Source organism: Meleagris gallopavo, chromosome 6 (genome assembly GCF_000146605.3).
Source record: "Meleagris gallopavo isolate NT-WF06-2002-E0010 breed Aviagen turkey brand Nicholas breeding stock chromosome 6, Turkey_5.1, whole genome shotgun sequence".
NCBI classification, from domain to species: Eukaryota; Metazoa; Chordata; class Aves; order Galliformes; family Phasianidae; genus Meleagris; species Meleagris gallopavo.
Genome location: NC_015016.2, coordinates 42,273,564 through 42,298,733, shown reverse-complemented (window position 1 = coordinate 42,298,733; position 25,170 = coordinate 42,273,564). Strand labels below are relative to the sequence as shown.

Below are 25,170 nucleotides of genomic sequence, written 5' to 3'. Positions count from 1 at the left end.
TATATAAATATAAAGCATTTGAAAGAAAAAATTTTATTTAAAGCATTGTCAGATTTTAAGTATTTCTCACGTCCTACACAAATGAGAAATCATTGTAATCTTGCAATCTCTGGAAGTTGTATTAAAATGTCAGAGATGTCCCCATAGTCCATGGGAAGCACAGCTGAAAGTGTTAGTGAATGGGTCTTGTGATTTCTCTCTATCTTCATCTTTGTAGCACAGTTCAGGAAGGATCAGGTGAGCTGTAGCATTCCTTAGCAATCAATCATCCATTGTTTAGAAGCCTGGTCCTGCAAAATGCATTCTTGAGTAACTTCTACTTACAAGAGCAAATAATCTCTATGATGGAAATACACACTTGCTAGCATAAAAATTTGTGTTACTGATCCTTCAGTTTTGTTGTATGCACCTGAAGCAGGTTAATTAAGATGAGCATTGGTTATAATAAGAATGTGTAAGAAAAATGATAATACTAAAATATATTCTTAAAATCCAGAGCATGGTTTTCAGTCACCAGTGACTGATGGTTCTGTGTGCCAAACCCCCTGGGAGTTTGAGTATGAAACAGAGATGTCAATATTAGGCCCCTAAAGGAAAATCTGGCCCTTCTGTCTATTCAAATGAGTATTTTATAATATTGCCCGAAGCATTCTGTTATAGGTGTATTATTAAAGCAATCTCTTGTAAGTTAGCCAATGGCTAATATATTGGATACCATAGTTTACTGTGAAAAGTGTCATTCTGCAGAACAGAATAATTTTACAGCATTTGTCAGTTAGAATGTAAGCACTGGGTTTTGTCTTTAGAAATCTGGAATTGTATTTCCAGAGAAAGGTATAATGCTGGTTAGACTTCTCTATCTCTTTCTTTATAGCCATTCTCAGTAATGCTAGCATTTGAATAAAATATTTTATGATTGATTTTGTATGTTTTTTCTTGACTGAAAGATTATTTTGGCTCTTGGAATTCTTACCTGTTGGTAAAGATTGTCTTTAGTCTCAGCTTATAGTGTGTATGTTGGTCATGTGTTTCAAAATAAAGTGAATTTGTATCCCTAATTAATTCATCCCTTATATTAGTATCGTATCTTCATTTAAATTAGTAAAGCTGCACTTACTGTACTTTTTTTTCCCTATTGTTCCTTGCAACAATCATCTTATCTTAAAATTTTATTTATTTGAAGGGAAGATCCCAAAGTTTAAACAAAATGAATATTCACAAATGTTTTCTCTCGATAGTAACCACAAGTACTAGAAATGCATGCTGCAGTAGTATTTTACAGATATAGTATCATTTTGGCATTATGAGAGGTAACATTTTGCACGTGCTTAAATGTAGGCTTGTGATGTATATTGAAAGAGACAGCAGAAAGACCACAGCAGGAAAAGAGCAGCAAAGCGGCAATGAATACCTGTCAAAATGCCTGGATCTTCTCATCCATCACATTGTACAAGAGCTGCCAGGAATTCTAGGTAAGTTGAGTCAGTTAACTGAACAAATCTTATCTTCACTCGCTTTTTTTTTAACTTACTTCTGAGAAATACTTCTGTATCTCCTTACATATACAGATGGAAAGAGTGTGTTTTCTGATTATCTGAAGTTTGCATGTTGTCAAGTTCATGAAGTTTCTTGGTTTTGTCATGATCAGATATTTTGCATTGGAGCCTGGACTGTAAGATTCAACTCAGTCAGGAAAGGGGCCCAATTGGACAAGAAGTTTTATTGATGTTCTAAAGGTATTCCATTGATTGGAAACCTAAAAGCAGACTTGCTTTATGTAGTACAGAGCAAGGAGAGAGGTAACAGCATACCTACAAGTATGTTTTAAAAACTTCAGGGAATTTCTGGAAAATTTCTGTGGAAAGGATGAAGAGAAGGAAAGAGGGAAAAGGAAAGAAAGAAGGAGAAAATATGAGATTGATGTGGCTAGTCTGAATCATAGGCATTAAAATGCTCATAAAAACTTCTGGTGGGTGAGATCTCCCACAGAACAGAATAAGAAAGATAAATAGCAAGATGAGGAAGGAATACTGAAAGTCTTCAAGAAGAGAAATGGAGCTAAACCACCCCTGAATGTGTATGGCTTGTCTTTAAATAGAAGAGGGAAAAAAAAGCATAAACACGTTTTTCTGTGTAATGATGGATGATCTATTTTTCATCATCTACGTTATTGCCAGAATATTGAAAATGAGATGGTGAAACTGCAAAGGTCATGTTGCTATTTTAAAAGAAACTACTTCCTATGTCAGTGCAATTTTTTGCCCTGTTCCAAACAGCTGATTCAGACTAAATACCGGGTTCAAATGTTGAGTACATTGTAGGATTTGGAAGTCTCAGTACCTGAAAAGTGATATAAATCAAATATATAGTTACTGTTACTATTAAAAAATAATGCATCTATTTCTTTAACAGGGCTTCTGCTGCTTTTTTTTTCTTTTTTTTTTTCCTAGTACTGATATAGAAAATTAATGCATTGTTTGATTGTTTGGAAAATTGATATCTCAAGCTTAATTTTACATTAAAATTGCCTTTTCAATCTAGATTTGTGTTTTGATTGTTTTTATTAAGTTATCTGTCCATATCTGTCAAAGGCTTTTGCTTTCTATTTTTGAGAGTATAATGAAAGATCCTATTCTGCTTGAGGAGGTAAAAATTATGATCTCCTAAGAAAAATGACACGATCTGTAATGTGGAACAGTTAAAAGCAGTTTAACTGTTGATTTAGAATCAATCCTAGCTAGTTTTCAATATGCATTTACTTAAGCTTCTTACTGATACCATCTTCTTCCACCAGATGTAGCTATAAACCGAATAGATTGACAAATTGTAGAAACTGCCACTAAAGATACATTGAAATAAATGAAATAAAATGATAATCTCATGATTAATTTTATTTTATTTTTTTAAGTTTTCAGTTGTTGGAGGTATGGAAGTAAATTTATTTTGGTTTTTATGGTATTTAACCCATTTCTAAAAGATAAATGTAAATTGCTTATGTCAAACTAAGAATTAAAATAGCTATGTCTATTTATCGAAACTGGTGAATATATAGACATTAAAACAGATAGGGTGAAGTGTTCAGTGACTATTTATTGGTAACCACAGAGATATCTGTTAATTCCAGTTTTGCTATTCATTAAAAAATGCATTGGTGAAACAACAATGTTTTGTTTCACATATTTGGAATGTTTTAGGCAACACTTTCATGAGTGTTATGTTATAGAATGATTCAAATCTTTAGGGCTAAGTGTTGTTACAACCAAATTTAGTTGCCTATGTTGAAAATTAGACTCCAAGGAAGCAGAAGAAAAGCATTGCTATTTTTCAGTGTGAGAAAACTCTGCAACTTACTTTCAAAGGAAGGGCCTGGCCTGGCATGAGAATTGTCTAAAATACTGAATCATGTCCTTTATTTGTTTCTTATGTATGTGATTCCCTGTTTACAGTTTTGTGTAGTTCCCTTGTTAGTGAAGACATATAGGCAGTGTATTTTCGAGACCGGGTTTGACTTACAGAATTTTCAGACTAAAAGGATTGGATTTTCTTTCTTTACATATAAGCTATGACTTTTCTCTTTTTTTCCCCCCTATTTTTTACTCCATGCAGAAGTAGTCTTGGATTTCTAGAACAATAATGTAACACAAAGTGAGCATGATTTTACATGTCTTCTGTGAAGTCTGAAGTACAATTTTCACTATTCAAATTAGAATTTTGTTCCCTTATTGTTATGTCTGTCTTTTGTTATGGACCAAGTTCTGTCACTGACCTGCTGCTAATTCTTTCTATCAGAACATGAAAAGTTCTGTTGCTTTAGGTAACTTACATCATTATTTAAAACATGTGTACACATTCACAGCTAATTGAGGGCTTTTTAGGAAGCGGAGGAGCTTGCTTGTTTCTTTCTTCTGATAGTACTATTGCTGCAGGAAAAAAATGCATTATGTCACTGACTTAGGTGAAGCTCTTGGTCAGCTGGAAGTTGTGAGAATTTTGCCTTTGATTTCACTGGAATTAAATTGTAGTGATAGCATTTCAACAGTGTAATTCCATGCTGATATAATCACTGAAAGCCAGTACAAGTCCTGTTGCTGAGAGGAGTAATTTCACTTCTGTTTCTACTCCTTCCTCATATTTCTAGCCTCAGCATTTGCCAGAGGTAGCATTTATGTGCCTATCCTTGTAGCAGGAGCAGGAGATTGATCTGTTTGAAAACTAAATAGGAAATAAAAGTGTTGGATCAGCCTGATTTTTACCATCATGCACATGAACACAAATTTCATCAGGAGAGCGAAGATAGGCTTGCAGAGATATACTGGAACAGAAGTACTTCATTTGTCATTTTCTGTTGAATCAATTATGTTAGGTCAGTCTGAAATGTTGTTTTCTGTAGGTGACATTCTCAATACCTTAACTAATGTCTCTGGACGCAAACACCCATCAACAGTTCAGGCCAAACAGCTGAAGATGTGCCTTCCCATGATGCCTGTAGTGCTTCATCTTGTGACATCCCAGGTAGATTTTTTTTCCCAAACTCCTTCGGTTTCTGAGAATCTAACTTCTGCTGATTAAAATCAGCATGGATGAAATAGAACTTAATGTGTAATTTTATTGTTGAGTATTTCAGCTAAGTAGCTGTATTAAAAATCTAACCTTGTTTTTGTATATTGTAGGATAACTCTAATGATAAAAGCAAATGCATATTCTGTCTTCTTTGTCAACATGATTGTGAAATGCTTTTTACTCTAACTTTTTAAACTTTTGCTAAATTCAAATAGGTATTTCGTCCTCGCGTTGTCACAGAGGAGTTTCTTTTCAACTACGGGACCTTGCTTGTGAGTATAAACATCCAGATTAAATGATGCTTGCAAAAAATACATATGCATAAAAATTTGGGATTTTAATGCAAAGAAATTACATTAAATTTATACATTGGAGAGACATCTTTATTCTGGATACATTTGTTTAGTTTTGATTTTGAGCAGTCTTCAGTGGCGTGACATTCAATGAAGTTCTGAGCTTTCCATCTGGGACAGAGCAATGCCAGACACAGATATAGGTTGGGGAACAAGAGGCTTAGTAGAAAAGGACCTGGGATGCTGGCGACAGCAGGTTCAACATGAGCAGGCAGTGTGCCCTGGCAGTCAAGAAGGCAATCCACATTTTGCGGTGCATTAAACACAGCACAGCCAGCTGGCAAAAACAGGTGATACTCCCACTTATTTAACATTGATGCAGTCTCATCTTGCATCTTGTGTTCTGAGCTCCACAATATAAGAAATATGTTAAAGTACTTGAATAAATCCGGAGGAGTGCAACAAAGCTGATGAGTTCTATGATTCTGTGACAGAGCTGGAAGGGCTGATGGCACTTGGGTTGCAGAGAGAGGCAACCTCAGTGCTCTCTGCAGCTCCATGAGGAGGGGATGCAGGGGGATGTGCTAGCTTTGCTCCTGAGAACCAGTAGCAGGGTGTGCCAGACTGGCACAGAGCTGCACCACAGGAGGCTCAAATTGGACATTATAAACATTTCTGTCCCATGAGAGCGGTCAGGCACTGACTGGTGCATCATGCCTGCCAGTGCTCATGAGACAGCTGGAGAATGCCCTCCTTAACATGCCTCAAGATTTTGGTTAGCCCTAAAGTGGTCAAGCAGTTGGACTCAGTGATCTCTATAGGTCCCTTCTAAATGAACTGTTCTGTTCGAATCTCTTCCGTTGTCTTCTATTGAAAGCTACGTATATAATCAGAAAATGTCTTCTTTAGTAATCTATTGAATTTAAGGGAAAATATGTATCCGGTGCTCATATAGAAAGATATTCTCTGTATCTCTGATATATTGAAAATTTTCTGTGTGCTTTATTTTACAGTAGATTTACCTCTGAATTGCACACAATATTGTTTCTAGAAATTTTGCTGAAACCAGGATTAGAAATGAGACATAAATTAAGGTTGCCTGTACTTTTTCTCTGTATTTAGTTGACAAAAAACTGAGTATTACAAGCTACAGAGAAACCAGTCCTGTAAATCTATAAATTATTTATGACATTAGTGATGGAAAATGAACTTTTAACTGACCCTTAAGGTAATACAGTTAAAATGAAGTAGTACAATTGTAATGTAATTTCTGTTATTTCTGCTGACTGAGGAAGAAGCCAATTTCTAACGTTGCATATCAGAGTTTAAAAAATAAAAATAAAATACTTTTAAGTACACACGTTCTTAAAAGACAGCTATATACCGATATCCACAATTGCATGCAGAAGAAATGCTTCACCACAAACAGCTAAGTAAAATTTTACTATTCATATTCACTTCTCTTTCTCTTTTGACTTTGTTTCCAAGAAAATATGGGTTTAAATTAGGACTCATGATCAGCGAGAAACTTTTTGTACAAAAATTTGCATTGGAATAAAGTGAAAAAAATGTAGAAACTGGATTAGAAAATCTTTTATCTCTATGAAGTGCTTGTAAATAGCAAGTAGATTTATTAATGATTTTGGATCAACTTTTTAGAAGGTGAAATTTCTTTGTCAGCGGTACATTTACACTAGACCAAGCGCATCATAAGTTTTCTTTTGACATTTCTTCATATTGCTTGAACAACTGACTAAGGCAATTAGGCTAATCATGTTACTACAGCTCTCCTCTCAGATCAAGGAGAAGAAAATTACTTGACTGACTGTTTCCTGTGTCTTGTCTCCATCAACTAGGAAATTCAGGATCTTAAATATACTATTTCAATTTATGCATAAAAATTGTGGGGAAGTAATACAACTGAAAAATGTACATGAAAGCAGTCTATTTTATGTAACTGTGTAATTAATTCTGAAAGAGTAACTATCCATTCTACCAGGGAGCAGTCTACTCTGGAATTTTGCTTACCAACATTCCCACTGACATCCATAAAAGGACATTCGATCTTCAGCTTGTACTTTTTTAAAGTACTGTGCTTTATGTGAGGCCTCTAAGTCTTGAGCAAGCTAGTCCTTCAAGTTTTGTTTCTTACTTTCCTAATTTATTCCAAAATCTTACTCATTACAATGAGAAACGATTAGGAGTGGAAAGATGTGTACTTGGTATTTGGAAGGAAAAGAAGTATTGATTTTCCTGTAACTGTTGTTCATTGAGAAATATCTTTTTTCTTACTGCTTTGAAGTTATTTCTATCATCACTATAATTCTCAGTGCTCCCATGAAAAGAAATTGAGAAGGAGTTGGGACAGTCCTTTCATGTTTTCAGCTGTAAATAGAAAGACATGGAAGAGACTCGCTCTGCCCCAGAGGCACAGCTAATAGTAGGCTCCCAGTGGAATTCACTGGGGAGACTTGCTTGTTATAGAATACACACAGTTCCCCTCCATTGCTCAAAAAAACAACAAATACATATAAATATATAAATGCACCTTCTTCTTGGTCTTAATTTTGTAATAGGAAATTAAGGAAATAAGCAAAAGCAGCCAAAACAATTTATGCACCAAATGTGTTGTTTTATTTTCAGATTGGTCTTGATACTATGCTTGTAAGTCAAGTGGCCTTAAATGAGCAAATGATGTAATTTGCTCTCTTCCAAAACAAATTAATTAGATTATAACTGGTATTTTTTTTCAAATGATTAGGAAGATAAAACACCTGCTGTTTTATAGAAGCAATTGTTTTTATGACTCCTGAGATACTTTTATATTATGAAATATACAGTTAACTTCTATCAGAATTTCTAATCAGAGAAGAATCCTTTAGATGTCTTTTACACACAGAGGAAAAGTAACCCATATAGGCATTTCTGCTGTTCTAATATGTAATAACAAAGTTTTAATTGATTGTGCAGTATGAAATAAGTGGTTCAGAATGAACATTTTCTTGATGTTTTACATCACATAAACATACAGAGATATGTTTGCACATAGAAAATTGGGAAAGTGTTATCCGTTGTATTGTCATGTATCCACATAATGCGTTCACTGTATATTAAGTGCTGTGTAAGTAATTAAAAACATGTGATAAATTTGGCTGATATTTTTCTTTCTCTAGCAAGTGTCATTAATGTGTCTTTTGTATCTCCTGTTAAATAGACAGCTATGCATAAAAGTAGAAGATAGAGAATGAAATCAAGATTAAAAGGCAAAAGAATAGCAGATGTACCTGTACAACATTTACTTACCTAAGATTATTCATACTTCATTGTTCCTGTTCCTCAATGATGAGTTATTTAGATGATACTTTGTAGAAGGCTGTGCCTTTTTGTATGTTTTGTATGTGTGCAAGTCTATCTGTAGTAAGCATAGCAGCCATAGAGATCAAAAAGATGTCCAAATAACAGAAAATTGCATTTTCTAGGAGAATCTTTGGTCTTTTTAGTGAGTTATTTTAGCATAGCCATATCCAAGGTAGTTCAAAGGCTTTTTAGAAAGTACAGTTTTCTGTTAACAATAAAGTAAGATATTTAATTACTGCCTATTTAGCTGGAAATGCTGTCATTCCTTACATGAGTCAAAGTAATAACCCTTACTGTAATCTATGTTTAACTGTCCAGCAGTATTAAAGACTTGCAAAACAATTTTATACTTGCCAGATTATGAACATTTTGTCTTTCATATCTAAATTATTATCAGAACTGGAGGTGCATCAGTATTTTGTACTTACTCAACCCTTCCAATTTCATTTTGCAATTATTCTGTGATTATGCCTCTTAATTTTTATTTCTGCCATGTTTTGAAATAAATGCTTTTTTTCTGTAGAATTTTATTAGATCGATAGAGTCAGGAGAAACAAATTTGGATGGAGCAGTAGGTAAGTTAACCCATGATATTACTTGCACTTTTACATGTAGGCATTGCATAGATGCTGCATTTTTTAAAGAAATGTAATGGTTTTTACTAATAGGTCCAGCTGCATCAGAAGAACTGATTAAGAATACTTTATCAACGTTTGAAGCAATAACATTGCATCCTGCCTTGTTGACAATCCATCACTTGACTGTAAGTCTGGCAACAGATTAAATAGTTGCAGGGTAATTGGCTGAATCCCATTGATAAATGAAATATTTTAAAGATTTAGAAGCTGTTTGAATTACAACTTAAATTGTATTGTGGTTCTATTTGACAGAAAAAAAAAAATTATAGAGAGATTTATTTTCTCAAAATATAAGACATTCAGACTTGGTTTACTGTATTTAGAAATTGCAGAGAATGAGGAGGATATTTGCTTGAGATTTAGAAACAGCACTTCTTAAAATTATTTTCAAATAAATACTGTACCTGATTCTATAAGCAAAGATGTCGTTACACATCAGTTAATTTTTTCCCACTTAGTTTGCCATTATAGTCTCAAGACAGCTTGGAAAGACCAGCTGTGGGGGTTGATGATTACACTACATGAATTGCGTTCCTGCTGAATTCAACAAGAGTAACAGTTTGTAGCAATTACATGAGTTATCGTTGTCGTATGTGGTTTTTTTTAATATCTTTAAGCTTAACGGTTTGCAAACTGTATTGAAATAACAAAATCCATGTACTTTAAGCCTTGCCTAACACTAAGGATACGTTTTGTTCAAAATTTTTTGTTTAATTGATTACTTTGAGCTTTCAGATAGGCTGGTTAAAACCAGAATTGTGTTGGGAAATAATTGTCAGCAAAATGGGAAGTTAAAAGGCTTGATTCAGTGACTGATAAATCCTTGTAACTTGTCCCATTCGTTTGTGAGTTCTCACTGAAAGTATAATTGGGATGGACACTTAATTTAAATTGAAATTTGTGTGTCTGTATTGAAATCAGGTGAAAGGCACATTGAATATAGCACTTAAGTCAGCTTGACTGGCAGCTTTGTTTTAGCAAGTTGTGCTAGTTAAGAATGAGCAATCCTAGGGATTGTGCTAGAGAAGAAAGGTTGACCATAGAAATGAAATATTTTTAGGTGTTGCATCCTATTTGGTGTGCATGTTAATCGAATGCTTAACTAGTAAAGCATAATTAAATGAAAACATTAAAATTGAAAAAAAATTGAAATTCAAATAACATCATGTTTATTTTCATTAGTTCTCACAACCTATGAAGAGTATTATTTGAATCAATGGTTCTTATCCACAAAAATCTAACCAATTAGTAGTGAGCAAATAATACAGAATGGAACAGTTTAATTAACTTTAATATGGCAAAGAGTGTTCTATAAAAGAAAGTTAAATGTAGATGAGGTATGAATGGCTACTGATATTTTCCTACATGTCTGTCAGCCTGTAATTCGCTGAATTATAACATCATTCTAGAACCACCTCAATTTTTAAAAAGAATTGTTTAACTTCTGTGTGTTATACGGGTTATCAGTGCGACTTGAATTGATGGAAGTATGTGCCATTTTTTTATGGAAGTCTATCAGCATTTACTAAAAGTGCAATACCTTTTCTGAGTGTATTCTATTAGCTGCTATTTAAACTTTATTGGTTGTATTTATTTACTTTATTCCTAGAAAAATGGCATCGAGGAGAGACAGCTCCTTTTTACAACCTTACCTCTCCCACTCCCATGATAATATTCAGCAGAAAATTATACTGAATCTAGGGAATGACTGTCCTGCTCTATTTTAAGTAACTCTTGGCGTAGTGATAGGTGAGTTTTATTTACAGATCTAGATTTTTGAGGAGCAGTTTACTTCATCATACGTGTTGAAAGTTTTAGGTGCTGATTTAAAGTCCATCTGAACAGCTCAAATAAGCTCATGTAGATATAGATAAAACAGCCTGCCTGTCCAGTGATGTAGCACTTCAGTAGAATAGGTTTCCTGATTCACAATAAGTCTGTATTGAAATTTATTCTTTTAAAAATAACTCTGTCCTTGTCAATGAACAACTTTTTTTCTTCATTTGAGAAAATAAAACCTATTACTTTGTTCATTTTTGTAAATAGCAGTTCCTCCTGGCTTAAGAGCCCTCCTGACACTCAGCAAATAGCCATTCAGACACAAAATAAAGTGGAAAAAATGCTTTCAATTTGGTATGTTAAATTCAAAATTGTCCACTGTAATTAATAATCTCTAACCACATCTGCCACTAGTGGTGCAAACTGTAATTAGTTTAATACTATTTACGAAGTCTAGTGTGCTAATTATACTTGAATGTACAGCTTACATTACTTTAGAGGAAAGGAGTACTTCATCTTCTATGATGCATACAGAATATTTTTAGAAATGCTGTTACTCAAGGGATGTCTTCTAATTGCTGCTAGCTGAGCATGACTGGAATCTATGAATATAAATGCCAACACCCAGCGGAACTTAGTGCCTTTCAAAAAAGTTGAAGCAAGACATGTTCAAGGTTCCAGATCAATATTAAAGTGTAACAGCAGTTAATAGGAGACTCTCTTACTGGAGAGAAAAGTGTTTTTTAGGCTGATCTCTGAAGCCTAGATTGCTCATTTAGATAAAGCTGGTTACAAGCAGTGTTTTATGAACGAGGCAGGGGGGAAGCCATCAGCTTATTGAGAGGCTGTATTTTTTTCATTCTGTGACAGTTCCTTAAACTTTCTGATCAGAAATGAAATGTGGTGAATTTAACAAAAAGTGAAGTTGTTTTAGGCAAGCAAAGCCAGTAAGTTTTCAGTTCAGATCTGATTTTATTTAGCTGCAATTAAAATTCTGTAAATTAAGAAGAGTTTAAGAGTAGCATTTTAGGTTCTTTCTCAACACAAGGAAAAAAAAAGTGCCTATTCTAGGTTTTACTTCATGTTTGTCTTTTTATTTGTGTCTTGAACGAAGATTGAGTAGTTGATTTTTGAAACACAAGAAAGTTTCTGAAAACATTCATTTCTGTGGCGACTGATTCTATTATATATTGCCAAGTATGGGAATGTCAAGGGAAAATGATGTAAAGTGTTCTAAGGAGAACCATTAGTGAGGCAGTAGTTTTGTATGCAATTGTGTATTTTTTACAAGATGCAGAGACAAACACTGAGTAAGTGTGACTCAGCAAGTTTCCACAAAACTCTGTACTCAAATGTTGTGATGGAGGCCTAAACGAATAATCTCTATAGACTGGAGCAGAACACAAACAGTGGTTTTGTAAACCAACACAAGTTCAAGTGTTTATTCCCCCCCTGTACATAAAACAGAAAGCTACTTAAAAGTGAGTAGAGTAAATATTTTAAAATTTGGGTAACAGTTCAGACATAATTCACTGGAAGAATTCTATGCCAATTGTATCACTTACATTTTTCTTCTTTTTCTCTTTTAAGTGTGTTTATTTTCCCCCCAAAAGACCTGTGGTAATTCAGTGCACTTCGAACAGTGGTGAGGTTCATGACAGCAGCCAGCTGATTTCTGTGGGAGTCCTTTCAATACTCTAACTAGCTCGTAAGAATGCTCAGTGTATTGCACAGATAATCTCTTACCTGAATCACAAAAGTTATTCTGTAGTTTAGGCAAAAGTTGTCAGCAGTGATTCTGAATCCTGAAGGTTTTAGAACCTATTTTTAAAAACTAAGCCTAAATAAAAGCACCATAAGCCTGATGATTTGCTTGATGAGAAGTCAAGGGAAAAGCAGTGTGACATGGAAATCTGCTGACTGACAATATAAGAGTTATTATTTTCACCGAAGATGACAACACTGGGGATTGAAACTTCAGCAAGTGCTTTTCTCTGCTCGTTTTAGTCTTTTCTTGATTCAGCATCAATGTGTTGTTCTTCATCCACAAGCTGTTCTCATCTAACTACTGACACCTTAATTTTGTCAGTGTAGGACATAACTGTATGGACATATTATACAGCCTTTCATCAATCACTTTCCCTTTTGAAGTAGATTAAAAATGTACACCCCATGTGGCTTTCTGTCCATTAAGCCAATCCGCATGACATGAGACTTTTTCTTGTGTGTGAAACCAGTTCTCTACTAATTGACGTATTGAGTCAATCAGTCAAAGCTGTCTCTTCCCAGAAGTAAAAAAAAAAAAAAAGAAAAAAAAAAAGAAAAAAAAAAAAGAAAAAAAAAAAGAATAAGATCTCAATAAATATTCTGGATTTCTGAAGACTTTTCAAAAAAATAAAATTGCAGAAATGTCATCCTTCTCCCAGTTCATTCTAACATTCATTAGATTATTGTTTCTATTACATTCTGAGAGATTATTGGGAATATAAAAAACATTGAGAATCATGCTGTGCCCTCCAGCAGATGCTTAAAGAAGTTTGAAGGCAGCATGATCCTAATCCCATGGTCAATCTCAGCAGCAACTTTGTATGTGGAATTTTAATGAGAATAAATGTCAAAACGATGTTAGTTGTTGAGGATCTTACATGTGCCTGGAATAAAGGTTTTGGAAGTTGATAGTCTTTGCTTTGTTGCATTTAACTTGAATTGTGGATTAGGAGAAGATGTTGGTCAGTAGTTATAAATTAAACGTGTGTACTGGAAAGGATAACAGACCTCTAGAAAACTTTGAGAAGATAATGTACTTAATTTGTTGCTAGTTTGGGTAGGATAGCTTCATGGAATGGACAACGTAGTTTCTTCTTGTAAATTAATTCCTGGGTGTGATTTTCACCTGAGAACAGCGTGGTTCAGAAGTACTACTGGACCAGGCTTTAAACCTGCTTGCTCTTTCAGTCCACCCAGTGTTACACCAAATGTCAATGCTTTGTCCATGAGCACACATCTGAAGATCTCTGAAGATCAGTTGTAACCAAATTAGAGACTTTTTTTAGGCAGGTAACGTTGGCTGTATTGAGGCAAGTTCTGTGGCCTTGAGAAGAGTGTTAAGCTGTGCATCTAAGCATACCCTAAGTTGCAAGTGATAACAGTTAAGATTGATGATATGCTTGTTATTTATATACAATAGTTGCGTGTATATGTTGTGTGAATTCAACTTTGCTGAGCACACATCCTTGTTGGATGTGCAATACTCTGTCACAGAGTACTTTACCTAAAAAGGAATATGCCAGTATTGGATTCTTCTGCTGCAGGCCCTTGTAGAGTTATAATTGCTCTTTTCTGGATATCTGTGGGGCTTGGACTTCATTTGGTGAGGCTGAGTAAAAGCTGAGGTGATGTTTCTTTGTTACTAACAAAGTAAGAATATTTATTTGGTATGCAGGTCATGTGTGTCTAACACACGTGGTCTGAACAGTGGAGACAAAAAGAGTGCGATCAGTGTTTTCTCTTCCAAACCTTCTCACAGGAAAGGTTGAATACTTAATTACTCTGAAACTATAGCTTGCCTCTCTTTCTCTTTTCAGAAACAAAGAAATACAGAGACTTTGCAGAAGAATTTCTGTTAAAATTGTACTTTGCTTCCTACAGATCTGTGTGATTTGGGGCCAGTTCGTCCTGATTCCCTGACTAAATGGGGTGAGGGGACCCACGGACCCTTCCCGAGATAGGGGAACAGGGATAGGAAAACGTAGGGAGATTGGCCTGAGAACAAAATAGCTGCAATGAGCTAAGGGAGAAAACTAATTTACTGAATATGATACTGAAATGCAAGATAACAATATAATACAATTTGATTGGAATCAAAGTTGGTCTATCAAATAAATGAAAGAGAATGTCCAAAGCCAAAGGCCTTACGCTAATGCCGAGGGCGAGATGGCTGGGGAACACATATCACAGAGATAAGCAATAAAAGAAAGGGGCAATCTCATGACTTCCGTTCAGAAGGAAAGATAAAACTGCTCAGAAAATGACAGCAGAACAATGAAGTCTTTTGGGAGATGTAGTTCTTCTTCTCTTCTGAGAATCAGGTACCCAGAAATACTGACAACCCACAGAACTGAAGCATTAACTCTTCAACTCCCCATGCATTACGTGATGTTGTAATGTGGAATATCAACAATAAAAGTCATAAAATTGTGACAAGATCTGATTTATGAGGTTGATGAAAACGTGGAAGAGTGAGCACAGCTTCTGCTGGGTGCTCAGACCTTGCTAGTAGAGTTTTTCTTGCAGCAATCTGCGTTAAGATGGTGTTCTGATTTTGGATATTGAACTTGGATTTCCAAAAAGTTTTTATTAACACTCAAGCACCAAAGACTCTTAAAATCCACCAGTGAACCTTCCCTCTTATCGTCTGACTGATCAGTTATTTTTAGGTAGTTAAAATTTACTAAGTAGAGAATAGAGATCACTTTTAAAAATTTAGGTATGTTAAAGAAAATGCTTTACAGGGATCTGTGTTGTAGCATGTGCTATTTATAAGTAATAAAGAGAAGGGCATGAGTTGTGAGGTGAGGGAGCTGCCTGATATTGCTATATTATTTGCAGTATTGAAAACCAAAACTGACAAGAGAGTTGCAAAAGGTTTTCAAGATACTGAGTGGAAGAATAACATAATGACATGCAATTCAATACTGATAAGTGTCAAGCAATGCATATAAGGAAAATCATTCCAATTATGCATACATAATGTCAGGCTCTAAACTATTCTGTCTATTTTTTAGCATAGTTTTTTCTATGAGAATGTTGACTTAATGCTCAGCCATAATCAGAAAGATAGCTAGATTATTAGGAATGATTGGCAAAAGACCAGAGAGAAAAGCAGAAAACATCACTGTGCCAGGGCAAGTCCATGGTGCCTTCAGATCTTGGAGGTTGAATACAGTTGTGGTCAATTATTCTCAAAGGGAACAAGAAAAAGTACATCTTGGTGATGCAGGGTGGAATTGAATAGATAAGAACTTCAGCTTGTAGCTTGTAAGTGGAAGAAGGAGTATATAAAATAATGAACGGAATGAGAAAGACAAATTAAAAATAACTGTTCATGATTTTCTAGTGGGTATCAGGTAATTAGGCAGATGTTTTAAAATAAAGCAGTGTCTTTTCGTAAGGCACAGTTGTGATATGGAATTCTATGCTGTAGGTATTGCACATGCTAGCAGTATGAATACAATTTAGAAAGGATTGGACAAATTTATCAGAGAGGTTAGTAAGCTGTATTAAATGCAAAAATACTGATACAGATTCATCTTAGAAAGTTAGAAAAATATCTGAATATCTTCGCTTACATGGAGATTTGACTCCAAATACTTCAGCAACCATTTAAAAGAAGAAAAAACGAATCCTTGCTTGAGTATTTGTTTGAACCTCTGTAAGAGTACCAAAAGAGTAATAGCATGCTTCTTATACAAAGCTTCCAGAAACTCATGCAATTTGCTGATTCATTAATTAAAATTATTTTTAAGTACTGGGTACAATATTATTATGCTTTTCTTTTTTTACACTCCAGTTCACATTCATATCTTGTTTTCAAATTTGTGTGCACCCTTGTAAAAAAAAAGAACAAAAAGCCCTCGACAAACTCAGTGACCTGAATGGCATGAAGAGTAGAAGGGGCTGCAGAGTTAGGAAGTGTAAAGCTGAACTTGATGTGAATATACAATTTCATAGTCCCTTCACCATGTACATTCTGGTGTGCTCTTGCATCACAAAATATTTTTCCACAGAAATAGTGCTCCTGCAGCAAACTGATTGCGACAAACACCTGCTATGGAGAATGCCAGTCTGAACTGTTTATTTGCCAAGAATTGGTTTTGTGTTATTAAAAGGTCAGAAAAAGCTACTAAAATTATTTCAGACCTAAAGCGTGTTCTTTACAATGACAGTCAAAATATATTTATCTTGGAAAACGCAATGGCTTTGCTACATTAGGTTGAAGGAGGTGATCCGACCCCTCTACTCTACCCCAGTGAAGCCACATCCAGTTCTGGGCTCCTCAGTTCAAGAAAGATGGGTTATTTCTGGAGACAGTCCAGTAATGGGCCACAGAGATGATGAAGGGGCTGGAGCATCTCCTTTTTGAGGAAAGGCTGGGAGATATAGGGCTGTTTAGCCTGGAGAAGACTGAGGGGGAATCCTTTATCAACTCATAAATATCTAAAGGGCAGGTGTCAAGAGTGACAGGAAAACAGCAGTGGACACAAACTGGAAAACAGGAAGTTCCACTCGAACATGAGTAATAACTTCTTTACTGTGAGGGTAACAGAGAAGGGGCTTCCCAAAGAGGCTGTGGAGTCTCCTTCTCTGGAAGTATTCAAAACCTGCCTGGACGTTTTTCTGTGAGACCTACTGCAGGGAACCTGCAGGGGGTTGGACTAGAAGATGATCTCCAGAGGTCCCTTCCAACCCTTTCCATTCTGTAAGTCTGTGATCTGTGTAGAAAGACTACTGTTAATACTACATGAAAATGAAAGTTCATCAAAATTCAAGTTATATCATACTGCTGTGTACTGCCATCTTAATCGGTGCAATTCTGAGTTAATGCTGCTGCTAAATGATTTTTAATATTCCACATTTATATGTTGCTTCAGAAAAATTTTGCTTTTTTTCTCTAGTTTACTACTTAAATTAACCTTTTCATTTGAGAAACTTTACAGTAGGTTGAACGGATTTTTGGATTAAATGGCCTGAAGTGCAAATGTTTTTTGCCTCACAGGTTTGTTATATAAATGATAAATTACCATTTGCAAAACAGTTTAGAAACCTGCACTAATGGATCTGCTGGAGTGCAGTGAAGTTTTATTTTTTATCATATTACATATTAACTGAAAGGACTGGGAAATATTTCAAAATGATAATGTTTACAAAAGCATCTATGCTATGCTACGTCTATGCTACATCATTACCTATATGGATATAAAGGCTATCTGTGCTTGCAAGTGAAGATTGATTGCCATACCTCAAGCAGAGACCTTCACCTCTTTTATTGAAAGTATGTAACAAAGGCATCTTGAAGTGAAAAAAAGCCGAAGACTAAATGAATCCTTTAAAGCTGGGGCTTCATTTACCAGTGACCACCAACTAACAAGGAAATAATAACTAGAGTGGCTCTAGTTACAGTTGACTGGAGTCTTATTTCATTTAGGAACCCTTTTTCATTGCATTTTAATCTTCTCTATCTTTTTCTTTGTAGTAGCTGCAAAGCTCTAGAGTTGTATCTTCTAGAGATTAATCAATAAATCAAAACGTATAGGGAATTATAAGCTATACATTGCACCAAATCCTATTTGTGGTGTAGTAAAAGCCCATCTGGTAATTTTATTTATATCAGTAATTCCAAAGGTAAGCTGTGTATTCATGATGCTTACCTTTCCAAACCATTATCAATTAAAGATCTAAACTGGTCATTAATAAGCAGCAAGGGATCTGTATTTTGATGATAAACATCTTACTTCTGCAAAGCAGTGGAGACTGGCTACCCTCAAGAATTTAGGAATTATCCCTTCAAATTATCTCTGTCTAGAATTAACAGAATTAATGAGTTGTATTGTCCATAATATTTCTTTTCTTTTGCTTTTGAATTCTACTTCAGGCCCCCAGAAGAAGGATAAACAGGTTTCTTCAGATTGTGGCTTTTTACTTGATCTGAAGGCTGCCCTAGACAAAGGATCAGGTCTAAACTATCACAGAAAATGTCTTGACATTGTAGTCATATGGAAATATGTCATTCCAATTTTTCACGCAGTTATTTAATTTTTTGCTTCTCCTTCATATTGAAATCTCTAAATCCTGTCTAGTGTAAATGTTATTTCACTAATGACTTAAGTCTTAGTGATGTATCCTATTAGATAAAATACATAAGTACTCTATTTATTTATTTTTAAACATATAAAACTGATCTGATTTCAAATGTAACTAAGCTGACTATGACACATGATTAATCTATAATGCAGATTAACTCACGATTAATAAAGAATTGATTGGTTTATTTTCCTCCGTAGTTCAAATCTTGACTCTGTAAACTTAAATTTTAATGAAAATCTATGTATTACCTGAATGGAAGAAGTTAAAAGTTTTATCAAGAGTTTTCTACTAAGCTTAACTATATTGCATTAGAGCTAGTAAGTCTTTCCTGATACATTTTAGCTCTATGCAGTTTCCTTAAGAGGGATGTTTCTTAAGATCATAGAATCATTTGAGTTGAAGGAGACACTTAAGGGTCATGTAGTCCAAGTCCCCTGCAGTGAGAACAGGGACACCCACAGCAGGGACAACAGGGACGGGTTGCTCAGAGTCTGCTCTAGCCTGACCTTGAGTGTCTCTACGGATGGGGCTTCCATGACCACATCTCTGGGCAAAATGAGCTGCCGAGCCAGCCAGGAGTCGAACCTAGAATCTTCTGATCCGTAGTCAGACGCGTTATCCATTGCGCCACTGGCCCTGCTTGATATTTCTTCTTTGCTTTACTTGATTTCTAGCTTATGGATTAAAACACTGGGACTGGTAGATATGCCCACGCTCTTTTTGTTACTTTCTTTTACATCTGCACTGAATCTGATATTTTAAATTAAAATTCACTCTCAGTAAATTCTAGCAAACTCACTATTTTTTTCTGTATAAGTACTTTACTGTCTGTAACTTTACAAACGCTTACCAGGGAAAAAAATACTTTGTGGCTTTATAAGTGTGATTATGGATGAATTTCTATGATTTTCACCTCTTTGATTAAGGACTCTGACAGTGGAATGAATATGGATACATCTCTTTTATTCTTTTTTTCCCCCTGTGAATAATCTAAGCCAGATTTTTTTTTAATTCTCTCTTCTAGGTTGAAGGCTGCATCCTCCCACCACTAGTTTCTTTGGTCCACAGTCAGAATGGTAAGTGTATGGCCACGTCATCTACAGTTTGCATGAATTCCACATTTTGTTTTAATTAAACTTCAGTGTGGTCACATTCTTGGCACCTTTATTTTCAAGTGGAATGGAGACTCTTCAGTTTGCGGTTGCTCTCAGAAACCACATCACTACTCTTAAACCACAAGGTTGTGGCTGAGGAGAAAGAGGAGAGCCTCGACTCAAACAGGAAGCTTCTGTCTCTCATTAGAGATTCATTGCTGCCTCAGTAAGTATAACATTGCTGTTTCAGTTGGGAGAAAACTTGATATTCAATCCATTTTGACAGCATATTTGTTTTAAATGCCAGTTTCATGTTTAAGTGGCAAAATGAAAAAGAGGAACGGCTTTTAACAACTGTCAGAGTTCTCTGCCCAGAAACATCTCTCTCCTAGGTTTATTCAGTACTTGGTTGTATGTAACACAAACACAGTTTCTGTCTGACACTCATTTTTGCATCTTGGTGATACTGTGCCTCTGGCTACTCTTGTAGTGAAGCAAGTTTCCCTAGCTGTGATTTAAATATATTCTCCTTGTTCAACTGATGAAATTGGAATATTCCAACAGCAAGATCTTCTGTGTTTTGGATACTGTGCCCTCCTGGTTTAGAGATTATATGGAATGGCTTATAACTTTGGAAACTGGAAAAGAACATGATGGATTAGTCCTCCATGATTCACTCAAAGTTTATTGCCTCTAAATTGCTGCCCTTCCTGCTGCCCCAAGCAGGAATAAAACCCTACCCCAATCCATGAAACTGCCGCCTGTGGGCCAGCTGTGACCTGGAACTTGATTTATATGGCATGCGGTAAAAGGAGGCCTGTCATTTCAAAATGACTTGCAGGTGAGCATAAAGAGAGCTCCATATGTTATTCTTATGTATGCTGCGAGCTGATAACATTTCTGTAGAGGGAGAGAAAACACAAACATAGGATGAGTACAGTAAAGATGAGCCTTCAGTTATCTTTCATGCTATTCCAGAATAATGTTACAGTGTATTTTAATGTGTGGTCTTCATAAGTTAGTAGCTGTCAATACTTCGCTGCCCTAAATGAGGAAATTGTTCTCCACCCTTATATTAAGTAAGTGGTAGAAGGGTGGAGGAATGGATGCTGGATTATGATCAGAAACTTAGTGTCTTCCATATAAATGAGGCTGTCTCTTGCTAATTGACTCACATTCTTACAGTCTGAGGATTAAAGTTCAGTACATGCAAGATGTGTAGTATTTCCTTTGTAAGAGAGAATGGGAAGGAAGTCACAGATTTATAGAGAAGTTTATTTTCACACCTTTTTCACACTATTTCTTCCATTCAAAAACATGGAATTTAATAATATGGATTAAAATGGAAAGTAGAAATATTATTAAAGAACAGAGTTTTATGCATTAGTAAAAGCTGACATAATTTTCTTCAGATTGGGAAGAGTCTGAGTCAAGCAAGACCAATTTCTGTCTGCTTTGAAACTTGCCCTTTGAAGACATGCCCATCTTATAAAATGTTTTCTCACCGAACTGAGGGGGGGATTGTCCTAACTGTGAACTAGAAAGAAAACAAGAAATGTACTGCAGTTTCTTCTGCTAATTAGCTCGATTGGGTGGCAGACCTTTCCAGTCTGAAACTAAATGCAGTTGTACTTTGGAGAATTCAGCTGTGGTACTGTGGTATATCTTTGGATGTGTATTGTAGATGTGTAAAAAGGGTCTTGCAGTAGCTCAGAATCTTGGTTCCAGGCTTGTTTTAAATATTTCATGAATCTGTTCCTTTATGTCACCAGTGGAGATGATGATATTTGTATTTGAAAAGCATTTTGAGATTATCTTAAAAATATTTAAGGTTATGATAATTTAAATATATTGGAACTAGTTATAAACAAATTTTACTCTAGTTTAGGAGCACAGTAGAAGAATATATAATTCAGAAGGAATCAACTAACGTTGTGTACAATTCATTACTTGAATGTGTATGTTGAGCTAATGCTTAGTAAATGCATTCAGCTTTGGGGAGCAGGTAATCCGTGCAAGAAAGCACAGATGGAATGAAAAGCATTGAAAGACTAATGGAAAACTCAATTTTGATTTGAAAGTCTCAAAACTGTTTTGAGAGATATTAGAAAAAGAGACCAAGAGAAGATCAAATCAGCTGCTTTGAATGTCAAGAAGATACTAAAGATAAGTTTTGTTCAACAGAGTTCTACGTATGGATCAGAAAATACTTACGGGAGGTAGGAATGAATCCTCGTATGGCATCTATAGTTCTCAAAAGAATATGAATGCAAAGGGCATTCAAACTACAGAGGGAGGTCTAAGATTAGATTCAGACTTATGCTTAAAGATGTAACATAAATCTCTACCCCAAGAAGTGAGAGGAAGACTCTGGGATAGAAGGTAAAGAGAGTGATGGCCTGTGTTTGGAGGCCGAAGGGGTGTTTGCTGAAGTTGTTCAGCTTTTCTGTTCTTGGACAAAGGATGTGATAGAATGTGACTCAGCTGGAGAGCAATCAAAACATGAGAGGAGGAATGCAATGGCTGTTCATGGGCATTCTGTGGAATCTATTAATATATTAATAATATATTAATATACTGAATATATTAATAACTGAGAGCCATTGAGGGGCATCTAAGCTTAACAGTGCAATTTGTTTAAATGTAAAATTGACCCATGAAGTAGAATTTTGGTCACTATGCATGAATATAAATTGTAATCTTTTTGAGATAAATGAAGGACAAAAAAGCGATTACTACTTTTTTTCATATCTTTGCACAATCAATAAGGTGTTCTTCCATTGAATGTTTGTACGTTTGAAGATCAGAAGATTAACTTGCTCATAGGATTTTGTTCAAATGAAACTGTCATTTCATCTCACCTCACTGAGCAGTCATTTTTCTGAGCATCCCATAACCAAAATGAAACTTTCTTCTATTAAAAAGTCTTTTCCTCATTTATTTTCTATTTCAGATCCTTTTTTTTTTTTTAAATCGGAAATTCAAATGCCATCTCTTTCTCATTTAATTATTAATTCTCCTTCTTATTCAACATAGTTAATTTGAGCCGATGACAGGAGAAGAATGTGTTTATTGAAAAAAAAAAAAAGTTTTATTTCATTTCAAAGATAATGTATCTTGTTCTAAGCAGACTGTCAAGCCAATTCTGCAAGTAGAAAATACTGGATATTTGAGATAATATGTAGATAAAATGTTTAGTTTTTTAAGAGCTTAAGAGAATCTATATTTTACAACCTTTAGGTTCACTTGTCACTTGTGGAGAAGACTGACTAAACTCTTTGTGGTCATATTGTTAGGAGAACCATTATAAAATGCTCTTTGAAACTGCTGTTACTCAGTGAGTTTGCATTTTGAAGTGGCTGGAAAACCACTGGGTGAACTCATTCATTTAATAAAGTCTTTATAGCACAGAACATTTCCCTTTCACAGCAGATTCACATATTCATAGTTGATAATGACCTTTATTCAGGAAATGTGTTTACATTAATTACTAAGAAATTAACTTTAGTAAACTGTGCTTTCTCAGGTGGTATTTGGTTTGTTAGATCACTGCTCTTTCTGTATTTTTCTAGTTATCTTTGGGGGAAAAACAGAGTTTGATGTAAGAGGGAATTAAATAAGACTTATTTTTTGAACTCCAAGGAATGATGATGCTAAGTGTGCAGAATAGTAATAATCTCTCTCAGATGGAATACACAGATGGCTTTAAAGAGTTTTAAGTGGACTCAATTTAGAGAAGATATTGGTATGTTTATAAAAAAACAAGTGTATTTATATAAACATACATGTTTGTATAAAACAAGTAATGTCAGAGTTTTAAGCTAGTATGCCTGATGCATTATTACTGCTAAGAATTAACATTTTTGAGTGCTAAATCTTTATCTTACTAAGTGAGCAGAAGACTTCTGATTCCCAAGTCACTATATAGCATCTTTGCTTATCTCAGAACATTTAGTTGTAGATCCTGCAAAAAAGCAGCAGATAGTTGCTTTATGCTTGGTAGGAATACGTATTGCATACGTGCAACATTCCAGCATCAGTGTTTACTAATGCATCGTGGTATTTTCTCCTCTTATGAGGAAAGGGAATTTTTAATTACCAGCGAGAAACAGTTTTCCTTCAGTAGCTGAAATCCGTTGTTTGTAAAGGAGAAATTCTAGTTGCCAGAAACATGAAGCTAACGTTGTCTAGTCACTGGCCTGTAACATAGGTTCTCCAGCATGTGAGTGCTTTACAAGCACATCTAGGCTAATAGAGGGAAGCTGTGATACACTGCTTGTAGGCTGTGTGCTTGTGTGGGAATATTTGTCTCTTCTGAAGGAAATCCCACAGGCTGCCATCAAGAGTGTGGAACTGGAGCGCTCCACCCTTCTTGTCTGAGAGTCATCCAGATGAGAGATGGATGCAGAAAGTACCACATCTTATTGTAGCCTTCTAGATTTCTTTCCTGTGCAGATCAGAGTGCTGAGGTGCAAAGGGGGAACCTTTGTTCCATGGAAGAGCTGGCATACCATAGAAAGTACGTGCCAGCTTGGTGACAGGTGATGCAGGTTCCCCAGTTCAGTCATGATGAGGAATTTCAACATGTGAAGCACATTTCTCATCAATTTCTTTGATTTTTACACCTCCTTCTTCCTCCTTCATCAGAACCCAAGAAATGAAAAACGTTAGGGAAGCATTTTGGTGCACAAAATATGGTAATCTGCCGTATCTTCTTACAAATCATGATTTTGTTATTATTTGAGTAATCCTTGTTTTTCTCTTACAAATCAGCACATCTGTGCTTCCTCTTTTGTTAACTTCCACATGTTTAGAGTAGCTCTGCTTATAACCAGATTACAAGTTTTGATGTGGTTGCATCTGTCTCCTTTAAGCTGACATCTCTCTCTCTTCCATCATTGCATCCTCTTGCCCTCCAGATACACTATGATTTTAAAAAGATAAAAACAATCCTGGTTATTGAATGAGCACTACTGGAAAACAGGTAAAAACAGCAAGGTCCATTTTGTTTATCAGCACTACCAGGTGTAGTGGAAATGCTGAGTCACAGCCCAGACCTTGATTGAACACCTGGTGGGAAGGCAGGGCCAACCCTGGGGAGCTCAGGTGCAAGTAATGAACCTGAGTGATTGGAAGGGCTGGAGCCAGGATCCACCCCTTCCCAGACCTCATTTAAGGGCTGGCAGTGGAGGTGAGGGTATATTGCTGGAGATCCCTGCTTATCTGAGGCCTTCCCAAGGTAAGCAGCTTTTTTTCCTTTGTTTCTGCATTAATGGCTGCTGCATTTGAGCTTGTCCTCATTTGCTGCAGCTGAGGACTTTGCTTCCCTGCTATTATTGCTGTCTTTTCCATTACATTAAAGCATTACTCCAAGGTATCCAGGAGATGATATTTTGAAATGTTTCATAGATGTCTTTCTTATAGTATTATCTTGAATGCTGTGGCTCTGGGTAAATGTTATTTTTGTGGTGTTTTGTTCCATGTCAGTTGGGTAATGCAAGTATGCTGTACTTAAAACAATGCTGAATTTGAAATAAAATACAGAACTCAATGCAAATGTTCCTCAAGTAAAATATTTGAGGGGAA

At 35.5% G+C, this 25,170-nt stretch overlaps 1 protein-coding gene and 1 non-coding gene across 5 annotated transcripts in view; one reads left to right on the top strand and one right to left on the bottom strand.

The window, feature by feature from the left end:
• ULK4 (unc-51 like kinase 4) overlaps nucleotides 1–25,170 on the top strand; it is a 220,426-nt gene that overhangs the window by 58,470 nt on the left and 136,786 nt on the right. For all 4 annotated transcript variants that reach the window (XM_010712967.3, XM_031553967.1, XM_019616587.2 and 1 more), the window contains exons 23-29: nucleotides 1,339–1,472; nucleotides 4,391–4,512; nucleotides 4,776–4,832; nucleotides 8,734–8,785; nucleotides 8,879–8,973; nucleotides 19,515–19,566; nucleotides 19,666–19,810. In XM_010712967.3, the coding sequence (XP_010711269.2) occupies nucleotides 1,339–1,472; nucleotides 4,391–4,512; nucleotides 4,776–4,832; nucleotides 8,734–8,785; nucleotides 8,879–8,973; nucleotides 19,515–19,566; nucleotides 19,666–19,810 (657 nt within the window). The remainder of the gene's footprint in view (nucleotides 1–1,338; nucleotides 1,473–4,390; nucleotides 4,513–4,775; nucleotides 4,833–8,733; nucleotides 8,786–8,878; nucleotides 8,974–19,514; nucleotides 19,567–19,665; nucleotides 19,811–25,170) is intronic.
• Nucleotides 19,055–19,127, bottom strand: TRNAR-ACG. Its single transcript has one exon. It is a non-coding gene; the product is annotated as a tRNA-Arg (tRNA).